The sequence below is a fragment of the Olea europaea genome, chromosome 21, assembly GCF_002742605.1.
Source record: "Olea europaea var. sylvestris chromosome 21, O_europaea_v1, whole genome shotgun sequence".
Classification (NCBI taxonomy): Eukaryota; Viridiplantae; Streptophyta; class Magnoliopsida; order Lamiales; family Oleaceae; genus Olea; species Olea europaea.
The window spans coordinates 14,671,866-14,684,608 of record NC_036257.1 but is presented as its reverse complement, the minus strand read 5'-3'; the positions used below and the strand labels follow the sequence as shown (position 1 = coordinate 14,684,608).

The following is a 12,743-nucleotide window of genomic DNA, read 5'->3' as shown; positions in this document are numbered from 1 at the left end:
AAAATAAAAATAAAATAAAATAAAATAAAATAAATAGAAAAGATGGAATTGGAATTCCAATTCCATATAATTCCATGCTATCAAACATTGCCTTAGTATTAAATCTTTTACTTCCCAAAAATAGGAAAATAAATCCCTGACTTTAAATTTTATCCATTTTGAACCACTAAGTATCTTAAATTATACAATAAACCCCAATAAAATCATTTATTTCGTTTAATTCCTTATTTGACTATGACTTTGACTAGTCAAACTCTTGATTTTGAATAAATAATATAGACTTTTGACTATTAGGAAATGAGGTGTAACAATCTTACATCCTTAAAAGAATTTCATTCTCGAAATTCAATTGACAACTGACTGGACACTGAATAGATGAGGATATTGAGTATGCATTTGATCCTCGTTCTCCCATATAGCCTCTTTTACTGTCTGATTCTGCCAAAGTGCCTTAACCAGTGAAACTGTCTTGTTTCGTTAAATTTGCACATTTTTGTCCAAAATTCTCACTAGCTCTTCTATGTAAGTCAAATTTTCCTTCAATTGAAGTGGTTGAGACTCCTGAAATATGAGAAGGATCTGCAATGTACTTACAGAGCATGGAGACATGAAAAATATTATAAATTCTCAATAATTCAGTTGGCAGATCCAATCGATATGCCATTAGACCAATCCGCTCAGCAATCTCAGAGGTCCAATATATCGTGGACTCTATTTTACTCGCTTGCCAAATCTCAACCTCTTTGCAAGGAGACAATAGGATGGCGGACGCCGATGACAAAAGGTTAAGGATAGTGTAGCCAAGAAATAGAAATTAAAGATAAATGTCCAGACGATTGTTCATTTGTACCTACCGATAATTCATCTCTTCGTGAAAAAAGTCTGTCAACCACCACCACTACTCCCACACGGACCCCCCTATAACCATCGTCATTACCACCCAATTCCTGCCGAAAGTTCCGTACACTCTTGCACAAAACTGTCAAAACACTGAAAACAGCGCATTAGTTGTGAATAATTCTGAATAGTAACCAAATCCCTCGAAAAAATCTGCCTCCATTCACACTCATTCCATGTCAAAATCAGTTCTTTTCACCCTATCCGTCAATGGCTCAACAATCACCACCTCCTCCGCCGCCGCCCACTATTTCCGCCACCACTAGCTCAGCAATTTCCTCCTCTTCCAATACAACTTCCCCCAGACCTTATCTCGTACCGTCAGTCATCTCTTCTTCAGCTTCGTCGGACATGTTGAACTATCTCTGGGTCGCCCTTTTGATTGCTCTCTCGAAAGAGCTTACCGCTGCTGCTAATGCTCAATCAGATGTGCCACTACTCTTGCCGAGTGAGTCCGACGCGTTTCCGAGAATCCAACGGTGCCCCGCAGCGGATCCTCGTCTTAACTATCGTCCGGTTATAGGGATTCTCAGCCATCCTGGAGATGGTGCCTCGGGCCGCCTGAATAACGCCACGAACGCATCCTATATTGCTGCCTCGTACGTAAAATTTGTGGAATCAGCTGGTGCTAGGGTCATTCCTCTTATCTACAATGAACCCCGGAAGATTCTATATGAAGTAAAACCCCTCTTCTTCTTGAACCTGCTTGATTAATATCATTTGAGTGGCAACAGTAGTACATTAGTATTTGTTAACTAGAGTCTTAGTTGATTCTTATTTGTTCCTTTTGAATCTACCAAAAAACCAACAGGAACAAATAAGAATCAACTATTTTTTAACAGTTTTTGCGTTTCTGAGATAGTGAGGAAAAATCTATACCATTAATAGCTCTTCTATTCAGGAATTAAGGGAAGTTCAAAACTTGTTTCTACTGGCATATCGATTTTATAATTTCTGTTCTTTTTGTTTTTTAAAGTTTCTGCTTTGCTTCTAGAATTAAGACTAAAAGTTAAAAATACATTTTATCTGTTTCCAGAGAATACTTTTTCTTCGTTTAAGCTCTATTTGGACTTATAATGTTAGATTTTGAACCCAAAATGATAAAGATGATACGAAGTAAAATGTACATTATTGATCTCCTTTAGGTTCATTATAAAAAATATCATTCGAATGCTATTTGAAAAACTTTTAGATTTGATTTTGTTTTGCTAATAGAGAAAAAGAGAGAGATCAGTTCTCTGCCATTTCCTTTTGATTGATATATTTAGTCATACTAACCCAAATGAAATAATTTTTACTAGGCAGACAAAATTTACCGTTGAAAACCTTTAAAGATCTTTTTGCCTAATTAGTCTCTAGGTTGTGTGTAAAGAAAACAAACCACTAGCAGACATGCAAAATTATAAGAAAGGTAAATTGGGGTATTTTCTGAAGGAAACAACCATTAGATATTTGTGTTTTCTTTTGTGTTGATTAAGAGGTTCTATGCTAATGCTTGTCTACAGCCCCTTCAGATTTATCAGTTCTTGTATATCCACTCAGTGTTTCTGCCTTTTATCTATTGGTGCTTCTCAGCATTTAGTCCAGGCATCTTCTGTTGAAATATGTTGATTCTTCTGGAGTGAGGATACCTTTGTCCTAAAAGGTGTTCACTGTGCAGAGTAAAGAAGGCAGTTAATTTTTATTTTATTTTTTGATGGGTAATCAGATAGTTTTATTAATCAAAGGATAATACACGGAAAGTGTATTTTACAAATTATATTACATTGCCATCTCACGCTCTATCGTGAAATATTACATTGCCATCTTCAGAATCTGTTAATTTACAAATTATATTGCAGAAACTAAATTTGGTTAATGGAATGCTCTTCACTGGAGGATGGGCGAAGAGTGGTCTCTATTTCGAAGTTGTTGAGTCAATTTTTAAGGTACATTGCCATCTAACGCTCTACCACGTGCAGACGAAACAAGAAATAATGTGCTCTTGTGACATTGCCTTCCCCTGCATAATTCAAGGACATGTAGTTATGATTGCCGACCTCTTTCATGCAGAATGTTTTGAGCAAGAACGATGCAGGAGACCATTTTCCTTTGCTTGCCATCTGCTTAGGATTTGAATTATTAACAATGGCTGTCAGCCAGGTAAGCTGCGTGGAGATATGCATGACTAGTGAGAATTCTTTATATTGAACTCTCTCTTTGCCCTCCACCAATTTCCCCCAACTTGCAGGAGGCGGAGAGAGAGAGAGAGAGAGAGCTGTCAAGTGCCCCCGGGGGGGGGGGGNGGCCCCGGGGGGGGGGGGGGGGTGTTTCCAGTTGGTTCTTCTTTAATAAAATTGCAAAAACTTCTTTGCCTTGACTGGTTGTGTTGAAACGATGTAAGGGTTGGTTGTCTACAAATTGTTATGCTAAGTCGTAGATTTGTTACTAACAAATGACTTTGTAGAAAATAATGAGATACTTTTTGAATACATAATATGGTGGAGCAACATTTTGTCATCGTTATTCTTATCAAAAATTCATGTTTTATAACAATCACAACGAACCATGGTGCACCTAATCGCTTCATCATAACTTCAATACATGCCATTCAATGATTCAAATAACACTTACATATCTTGAGAGTTCTCTTTTTTGTGATGCCTTTTGCATAGATGGGTCTGTTTTCCTCATATTATTTTCCCTTTCCCTTAAAATTAATTTAATGTGCTTCCACATGTTGATAACACTTTTGTTTGTATTATTGGTAATAGGACAACAACATACTGGAAAAATTTAATGCAGCAGATCAAGCGTCTACATTGCAATTCACGAGAAACATAGATATTAATGGAACTGTATTTCAGAGGTATTAATTATCACATTTAATTTGATAATAAAATTATACTGTCATATCAACCGTGGTCTGACTTGCTGCTCATAATTCGTTTGAATGATATGGAATTTAATCTTGCTTGTCAAACCTTTAACTTGTTGTACTTCGAATCATTTGTTGAGGTGCATTGCATCTGCTGTACCTGAAGTATATAATAATTCTTAATTAGTCCCAACAGTAGCAATGTTCACTATTATAGTCCCTAATTCGTTTCCCATTCATTCAAATACTAAAGATAGTGATTTTTGGAAATAAAAATGAATCTTTGATCTCGTAGTCTGCTCCTTTGTCAACTGGGCTGAAAATTTGATGGGTCAGGACAAGACCCTAAGACCTATTAGTCTTGGGCCAGGCCCATATCTTATTGGGTTTTGGTCAGGGTCTCCTGCTGGTCCACTCAGTTGATTTGTAGAAAATTTAATTGTAGAAATGGTTCACCTTGTGCAAATTAGACGAACTATGTATAGATTAATACTATCAAAATGAAAATCCACAAGAAGAATAAGCTTAAACAGAATAGAATTATGGGACACTATGTAGTTTTGAAATTGACAAATACTTTAGAATATTAAGAATACTTCTAGGATGCCTTTTTTTGGAAATACGGAATCTAAAAATGCCGGCAATCAGCAATCAACAAACACACTGTTGGAGTAAAATTCTAAGTCCTGAATGTGCTTGTATAGTTTTAGGTTTAAACATTTAAGAGATTTGAAAACTAAGGGAAATAACATTTTAATGGACAGAGAAAATTATTATTCTATTTCTTTATAAATGTTGGTTAAGAGATTGAAAACTGAGGGAAGTCATATATCAAAATAAGCCTATGGTTGGTTAATTTTTATAAACACTATTCACTTTTTATCCATACATTTCAAGGGACCACAATTACTACCCACTCTCCATCACTAATTTCTATGTATTCGTAGTTTAAATCGTTTACAACTATTTTCCACACATGTTCTAGTAGAACATACTGTCTGACTTTTGACTTACTTGTCTTCCTTTGCTGATGGGTTTGTTTATGATTTAACCTGACAATTATTTTCTCTTGCTAATTATTGACCTTTGGATATTTATCGGTATTCATTTGAGTATGGATTTCATTTTCTGGATTGTCGTAAATTTAGGTTTGAATAGCTATAGCTACATTAGCATTTTTCTCTTAGTTTTTGCATTAATGTGATCAATTCAGCTATTTTGGGTTCTTCACTTGTGTGTTCAGAGGTTCTAATTTTGAGAGCCTCTCTTCTATTCCTACCATTTTAGATATTCTAGTTTCTTGTCTGGTCTATTTTACTGTGGTCCTGGCCACTTTGACGAATTATTTGTCTTCATTAAACCACTCTATTAGATGCTGGAGTTGTGAATAAAAGATCTTTCTTATTTTCTTTGCAGGTTCCCTCCGGCTTTGCTAAAGAAGCTGAGTACTGATTGCCTTGTAATGCAAAATCATCATGTAAATGGGTTTTCCTTTTCATGGCAATGTGTGATGAACATTTTGACTTGTTTTCAGTTTTGAATCTGTAGTCCCCTTTTCTTGATTACTGCTGTCATGGGTCCCACAGGACCAACAGTGCCCTCTACTCTGGACTGTAAAATTTTGGTATTTTAGACCGTGTTAGTGAAAAAAACTCTGTTCTGGAAGGCTCTTAAGCTTCCACCTTTCCAATCCTTTGGCCATTTGATGGTGTGTTTAAGAGAACTGTGCCAAAAGCCCACACCTAAGCTGCTTTGAAATATAGTAATCATGCACCACATTTGAGCCATGAAAAATCAACTGGCCTTGTCAACCATAGCTTTTATGATCATGCCGCAATAGTGGAGAGAAAATTCCAATAAACCATTTATGGATTTATCAAGTAGCAAACGGGGCACTTTTCCTCTTTTTCATATAGCTGCCTCAAGTTTAGAATTAGGCATGGTTCGTTGTTGTTTTGTGTTCTTTTGATGTGTGTGGCTTTCTTTGGGGAGGGGGATGGGGTGGGGGGCTGCAATATTCTCTCTTGGGTGGAAAAATAAAAAAAATTAAAAACATGACTATTTATGTGCCATCAACAAAAATAAATTTTCCATCAACTGGCTTTAACATTACTCAACCTCTTTTAGTGAAAAGGACTTTCTATGTTAGAAACCTTGTCTTGTAGCTTAGAGTTCACCAAGTACCTTCTCAGAGATGGTAGTCTGGCTGAACCATATATGTAATCCTCTAATAATCCATTCTTGAGCATTATCTGCTGGGTATTCCACATATCAAGGACCAGGTTGAATAAAGTGAACGATATGGTTTCTAGCTTTATTGGAGTGAATTGTGGTCTGTTTGATTACCATCAGATGCTGCAGTGGAAGAATGGTCCCTATTTTGCTAAAAAAATTCCACTCCTAGTTAATTCTGTTGCTTTTAATAAATTAGTTATGAGAAGCAACTTAATTAGTTGCAAGTGTAGTACTTGAATTCTACTCATGGGCTATGGTTTTGTCTTCGTTTCAATTTTGAAACCGCGATGGTGGGCTTTGTATTAGACTGTTTTCGACACGCTAATTTGCACCTGCGCAAAGAATATGTATGACTGTTGAATTTCTTGTGAAACAGTATGGAATATCACCAGAGAAATTTTTAAAAGATGGGAAATTATGTAGTTTCTTTGAGATCTTGACAACCAGTGAAGATACCGATAACAAGGTATAGAGCGAACCACTTCTATAGTGTATTAATTTCAAACTCTCATTACAGTCATCTAATATGTGATTTTGAGCACATTTTCATTACTTCCAATTCATTTATTTCAGGTCTACGTCTCTACAGTTAAGGCGCACAGATATCCAGTAACTGCTGTTCAGTGGCACCCTGAGGTATTATCTTCATTCATATATCTACATGTTGCCCATAGGGCCAAATCTTTATGTTCAGTTCTGTTCACCATACTTGCTGTATATTTCAACCTTTGTTATTGCCTTACTTCCCATTTGCTTGGTATGAAACAAACCCTGGTGTCGTTCATCGAGGGACATAGCCAGGATTTAACAATAGGGGGGACAAGTATCAATTTTTTAAGTGAACTTTAATCATATGAGCGAATATTGTTGATTTAATAGCAAAAGCACACCTAATTAGAGGGAACATAGTAAGTCGTACCACTCGACATGCATATAATTAACACAATGCATTAACTTAAAAGACGAAAAATAAAAAGCAATAAAAAGGTCATGGGGTCATGGTTTTCAATCTCAAGAGGTGAACCTTAATAGGGAGTAACCCAAGCCCTTATCTTCTTATTATTATTTTCATATTCACGTGACTTGTGATTTTACTCTTAACAGTAGATAAACTTATCATTTCTTCTTACACATTCTGTAACTCATGGGAAACGGAAAGGTTGCAATCTTTTTACGATCAATAGATATGTTGTTTTCATCTCCTAATTTCATAGGGAAATATCATTTAACACTTACTTTTTGAAGTAGGTAGTCATTTTTCATTTTTGCTTTTTCTCAAAAAAATTAATGATCCATAAATGCAGAGAGAAAAAATTGAGAATTTGAGGGAGGGCTTGTAGGAAGAATAATTTTAATATCAATGAATATTCAAATTAATTGTGTACATCATTTGAAGTAGTCTTTTTTGCTTAAAAAATTCTTAACAAATATAAAAAGCTGCCAAAATAACAAAATTAAATTTTAAATAGTAGTAATTATGGAATGAAATTGAGCCCCTGTTTGTTCTCTATATTAATTTTAATGCATTTTTCTCTTCCTTCTTTTCAACTACACATTTTTCAATAAAATAATATTACACAAACCGAAAACTTTTCCTTCTTTTTAAGCAGACATTCTCGAAAAAAAAAATTACCATTCCAAAATACATTTTTCCCTAAAACCTCATTAAATGGAACCCAAACAAGGGCTGAATAAGAGTAAGGAAAAATAAATCAGAATCTATTTCTTGTTTTTACGCATAAAATGAGTATCTTTATTTTTTTTATTTATTTTTTATTGGTGCAAATTTCCTTCACATCTGGTTTGTTGGGATACTACTATGAATTTACAGAATCGCATAAAGAAAAATTAGGTACAAATTTCATCACTTTCCAGCATTTTTTTTGGTCTACGTCCCTGCTTCAATGATAGGATCCTGATTTTAATTTTAAAAGAAACTCGATGTGACATCTGAGTTCTGCTCTTATGGAACACAGTTCAATACAGGCCGTTAGACTTGCATGCTTGCAGTTTTTTGCTCTTCCACGTTTTGGTCCAAGGCTGTATTTATTGTTTGGTGTTATGCTTATGTACCAAATTTTCAGAGCATGTGGTTCTTAATTCTCAACGCATGGACACATGCACATATTTCCTTGCATAAATTGCAGCTTTGCTGTATTAGAAAGCGATTGGATAGTGACTCACACATGCATGCGAAAAACATGTTTGTATTTGTAAAAACTGCACTTTCTTGATTCGATGTACAAATTCTTTTCTCCATTTCAGAAAAATGCTTTCGAATGGGGCTTATCAATGATTCCCCACTCAGATGATGCAATTCAAGTGACTCAGCATGTTGCAAACTACTTCATTGGGTACGTATCTGGTCAATTTGACATGTTGGAAGCTTAGCAATCTATATAATCACTGGAGTAAAGCATAGCAGCAATCTAGTTTAATCCGTAGCCTAAGACTGTTTCAGAAAGGTCTCTACCTTGTTTAAGAAGTCAGAAAAAGAGCCACAAATTAAATCTTATTCGATCCAATTGCTCAGTATTTTCCTATATACATGTACTGGTTGTATCTGTAATTGTGTGGTTATTTAGAACATGTGTATCTATATACTGCAATAACTACATGCATTTACCTTTAAAATCAATTCTTGCAGGGAGGCTAGGAAGTCCATGAACAGACCATGTGCTCGAAAAGTTCTTGACAACCTCATTTATAATTACAGTCCCACGTATTGTGGAAAGGCTGGGTAAGTGTTCAATTCAACCACCACCATCCTGTCTCCCGTCTCCATGCGTGTGTGTGTTGGAAGGTACTAATTTTTCTGCCCATTTGCTTGAATGAGCATTAACTAGCTTCCATATTCTGTCATATTTGCAGGAAGGGTTACGACGAGGTTTATATTTTTGCATAGAATTGGTTCCTTATTGGAAATGTGTAGAGACGTGAAGCATATATGTGCATATTTATGAAAATGACATATTCTACTTGTGAAAACTGAATGCAAGATGTTTGGAATAATAATTAATAACCAGACTTGGGTACTCAAGTTCCTGGATCAGGCAGCAGCAGTTTCACCTTATGGCATTGTTTAATTCTAGTAAACAGCTGAATTTCTTGTTCAGCCGTGGGAGAAGAATTTATCTCAACGACACTTTTGCGTTTTCACTGTTTTGGAAAATCGAAAACAGAAAACGGCAAAGATAACACACCCTAATTTTTTGCTGCACAAACTCTTATTACACAATCAAGTAAATCGTCGTTAACTATGACATCTGGACATCGCTGAAAAAACACCAGACTTGGGTACTCAAGTTCCTGGATCAGGCAGCAGCAGTTTCACCTTATGGCATTGTTTAATTCTAGTAAACAGCTGAATTTCTTGTTCAGCCGTGGGAGAAGAATTTATCTCAACGACACTTTTGCGTTTTCACTGTTTTGGAAAATCGAAAATAGAAAACGGCAAAGATAACACACCCTAATTTTTTGCTGCACAAACTCTTATTACACAATCAAGTAAATCGTCGTTAACTATGACATCTGGACATCGCTGAAAAAATAGGCAGCTCCTAGTGGGAATCAAAATGCTGATATGCTTCCTATTTTACCATCCGCAATCTACCAACACAAGTTCCTGAAGCAATGGGCAGCTTGAGAAAAGCTTTTGTGTGGAACTTTTGTCGACAAATATAACCATAGTGAAACACGCAGCGTCTTCAGATTCAGCAAATGAATCAAACTGGGAACTTTTAACTTGCAGCTCATTTCTAGTATTTACTCAGTGATTCATGAGTAAAACGGTGACAAGATAAAATAAATCTTTGTCCTAAAGCTGGGGACACATTGGGCTATAAAGTAGTGGATATCAATGATTTAACGTGGGACGGATTAACCCACTTCACAAATGAAAGACGAAGCCTTTTGATATCTGAAAGTGAAAAAAAATTCTAGAATAGTAATAATATCTATAAATACAAAAATCAAAGATAAAGATACGCTATATGATGTCTTCTATTTCATTGAATCTTGAATCAATGTAGCCTTTAGAGGCCGGTCCAGGACTTCGATGACACAATTCTCTGAGATAAAGTAGCTGGTTTTCGAAGTCCTCTAGCCTTCCCATGTAGTCTGATGCATTGTAGGGAAAATGCACCACAACCTACGTATAACAGTTGAATTCTTCAAAGTTTTAGCATAAGTATTGGAGCTTCCTGCCCATATTTAGCTTTGGGAAAACCACGTAAATCCTCCATTTAAAAATCACATTTTAAAATTAACTTTAAAAGTAGGTTTCTAGGTAATTTTCTCTTTAGCTTTTATCAATGTTTTGAAAACCGACCCGAGCATCTACTTGGAAAAGCTCAAGGGTCAAAAGTTTCAACCGGGATTGAACTGGATGCAATAACTAAATACACAATAATAAAATACAATAACAACAATTTTTTATTTTTTATTTTTTTAAATTTTCATACTACGAATTCGAAGTATATACAAATTGATTTTGGCTAATTAAAATTGAAATCGTTTGACCTTATAGAAAATGATGTATAACATTATTATGTTAACAATGAAGTGATTTTTAAGTTAAATTTGAAAATTGAATAAAAAAAAGATTGAGGTGAAAATTTCTATTTACTTTTTGTTGAGCTCAAAATCAAAGTAAAATTGAATTTAAACATGCAAACGTGGAAAATGGGTAATATGGGCAAATGAAAAGGAATCCCAAGTCGGTTGTTGATAGAAATTGACTCGCACACGTGGAATATAACTGTCACGGAACTCATTCTACAATTCACCGACACCAGTTTTTGAAGCAACGGGAAGCTTGAGAAAAGTTACTGTGTGGAACTCTCTTTGAAAACTGTTACTTGGGAAATATGCAGTTCCTTTAAATTTGGTCAATGAATTAGACAAGGACAAAAATTGCAGATCATATGTAGTCTTAACTCGATTAGGGATTCACAAGTAAAAAGGTGACGAGGTAAAAAATATTTGCATCTAAATGTAGGGAAATATCAAGCTTTCTAATAATATGTTTTATAGCAGTAGAAATCCATGAATGAACAAAGGTAGGATTCACCGGTATTTTAAATGAAAGACGAAGTCTTTCGATATCTGAATCATCATGCTGGAGAAGTGGTCTTTCCACTGAATCCAATAAGGAAGCCCGACGCTCTAAGTAATCACTCTTCGTTCTATCATCTAAATCTCTTAAATCAATGTTGGAAATCCCAGTCCAGATGTTTTTCCATCTCTTGCATAATATTGAGGTTTGTATTATATATTTTTCTTTTTTCCTTTTTCTTTTTTTATGAGAGGGGAACCGCAACCGCTACCCTTCAGGTGCGCACTGGGCAAACCTTCGAGTTGACGCAATAGCCTGCAAACCACGCCAGTGATAAACCGCACTAGCCATAATAAGGCTTTCATGATCTGCTTTAAAGAAGGAAGAAGAAAAAGTTAGAGCGCTCTGCAAAACAGTAACCTAGTTCATAATGAAGAAGAAAACAATCACTATTGCCAGTGAAGACATCAACTTCAAATGTATATTTTGCCGTTTATCGAAATCCTTCACACAAGAAAGTAATAATCAACAAAGATTAAGTTTCTTATATTTCGTTAATACTTTTGCGAAAATATATCAGACATCTTTTGTATAAAAAATTGTTTATGTAGTGTTTCAAAGTTTGAAGCTCTTTTTACTTTACAAGAAAAAGATATTCTGAATAAATCAACTTCTTTTACTGATAGAAGGGAACAAGTTACGCGTTGATGAATTTTCAATTAGAAAATAAGAGACACAACGTATGAAGTGTTTAGTTACACAAATCAGTTGAATGTCACACAGATTTCACACAGAAATTCTGACACTATCAGGAGCCTTCCACTGTATGGGACTTCAATCGCAACTTAGATGAACACATAACAACAGAACGAAGTACAAGAAATGCCTTAGCCAGAACTTCAATTGCGTGAGCATGAAAGAGAGAAGTAAGGAAATAGAAAAAAAGAAAAAATGAAGTAAAATACGGAAAGAGCAACGACACCATTTTGTACTTACTGCACCGAACAAAAATTAAAAATATAACAATAACAAGGGTGAAGGCAAGGTACGAAATTGTGAACAGTATTGGAAAGAAACTCTTTTTATGTAGCGCGGGAAATATAGTATGTGTCATATACCATATATTTCAAATGGTACAAATCAATTGTGAACCATTTCTGCTACCCAATTATCAATATATTTCAAATGGTACAAATCAATTGTGAACCATTTCTGCTACCCAATTATCTACCATTATTTCTATCCGTTTAAAATGCTTGCCAAACATATGCTAATTTATTGGCATAATATAGCACTGTAATTAAATCAAATGTTAAATTTCTAATTAAATCATAACAAATCTACTTGCTTTACCTCCAACTTTCCAAAATTGACATTTCATTTGCCCAAATTCCATGGATTTGAATAGGCATTGGAGAAGAAATCAACCAGACCTTTGAAGTCTCCTTTGGATTTCAATTTCATGCTCCAAATGCTGATATGAATGCAGATTGACCTGTGAGGCAGCAAGTTTGGGATTCTCCATCAACCCAAATTCTACAAATTTTAAAAAAATTTCTCTGAGAGCAACAGCACAGAAAAGTGCAACAGAGATAGTACAGTAAAACGCTGATTAACTAACTATACAGAAAAACGAAAGTTAAATCATTTTCATATAGTCCAAACAAAATATAATTATTTGCCCTAGATAGTACTAGC

At 35.1% G+C, this 12,743-nt stretch overlaps 1 protein-coding gene across 2 annotated transcripts; it reads left to right on the top strand.

The window, feature by feature from the left end:
* The first annotated feature begins 764 nt into the window (after nucleotides 1-764).
* On the top strand, nucleotides 765-9,085 carry LOC111370840 (gamma-glutamyl hydrolase 2-like). Of its 2 annotated transcripts, XM_022992732.1 has the most exons (10): nucleotides 767-1,575; nucleotides 2,739-2,825; nucleotides 2,950-3,039; nucleotides 3,651-3,745; nucleotides 5,171-5,231; nucleotides 6,366-6,455; nucleotides 6,563-6,625; nucleotides 8,255-8,343; nucleotides 8,637-8,729; nucleotides 8,861-9,085. In XM_022992732.1, the coding sequence occupies exons 1-10, from the start codon at nucleotides 1,108-1,110 to the stop codon at nucleotides 8,892-8,894; spliced, it is 1,170 nt and encodes a 389-aa protein (XP_022848500.1). In that variant the 5' UTR covers nucleotides 767-1,107; the 3' UTR covers nucleotides 8,895-9,085. The 2 variants fall into 2 exon arrangements, with proteins under 2 accessions (XP_022848501.1, XP_022848500.1); XM_022992733.1 differs by lacking the exon at nucleotides 2,950-3,039 and having other exon boundaries at nucleotides 765-1,575.
* The last annotated feature ends 3,658 nt before the right edge of the window (nucleotides 9,086-12,743 follow it).

Excerpts from the sequence above, each read along its gene's own strand:
- LOC111370840 (XM_022992732.1), top strand. The coding sequence starts at position 1,108 with ATGGCTCAACAATCACCACCTCCTCCGCCGCCGCCCACTATTTCCGCC. Across the intron at positions 2,826-2,949 it reads TTGTTGAGTCAATTTTTAAG|AATGTTTTGAGCAAGAACGA; the intron begins GTACATTGCCAT and ends TCTTTCATGCAG. Across the intron at positions 6,626-8,254 it reads CTGTTCAGTGGCACCCTGAG|AAAAATGCTTTCGAATGGGG; the intron begins GTATTATCTTCA and ends TCTCCATTTCAG.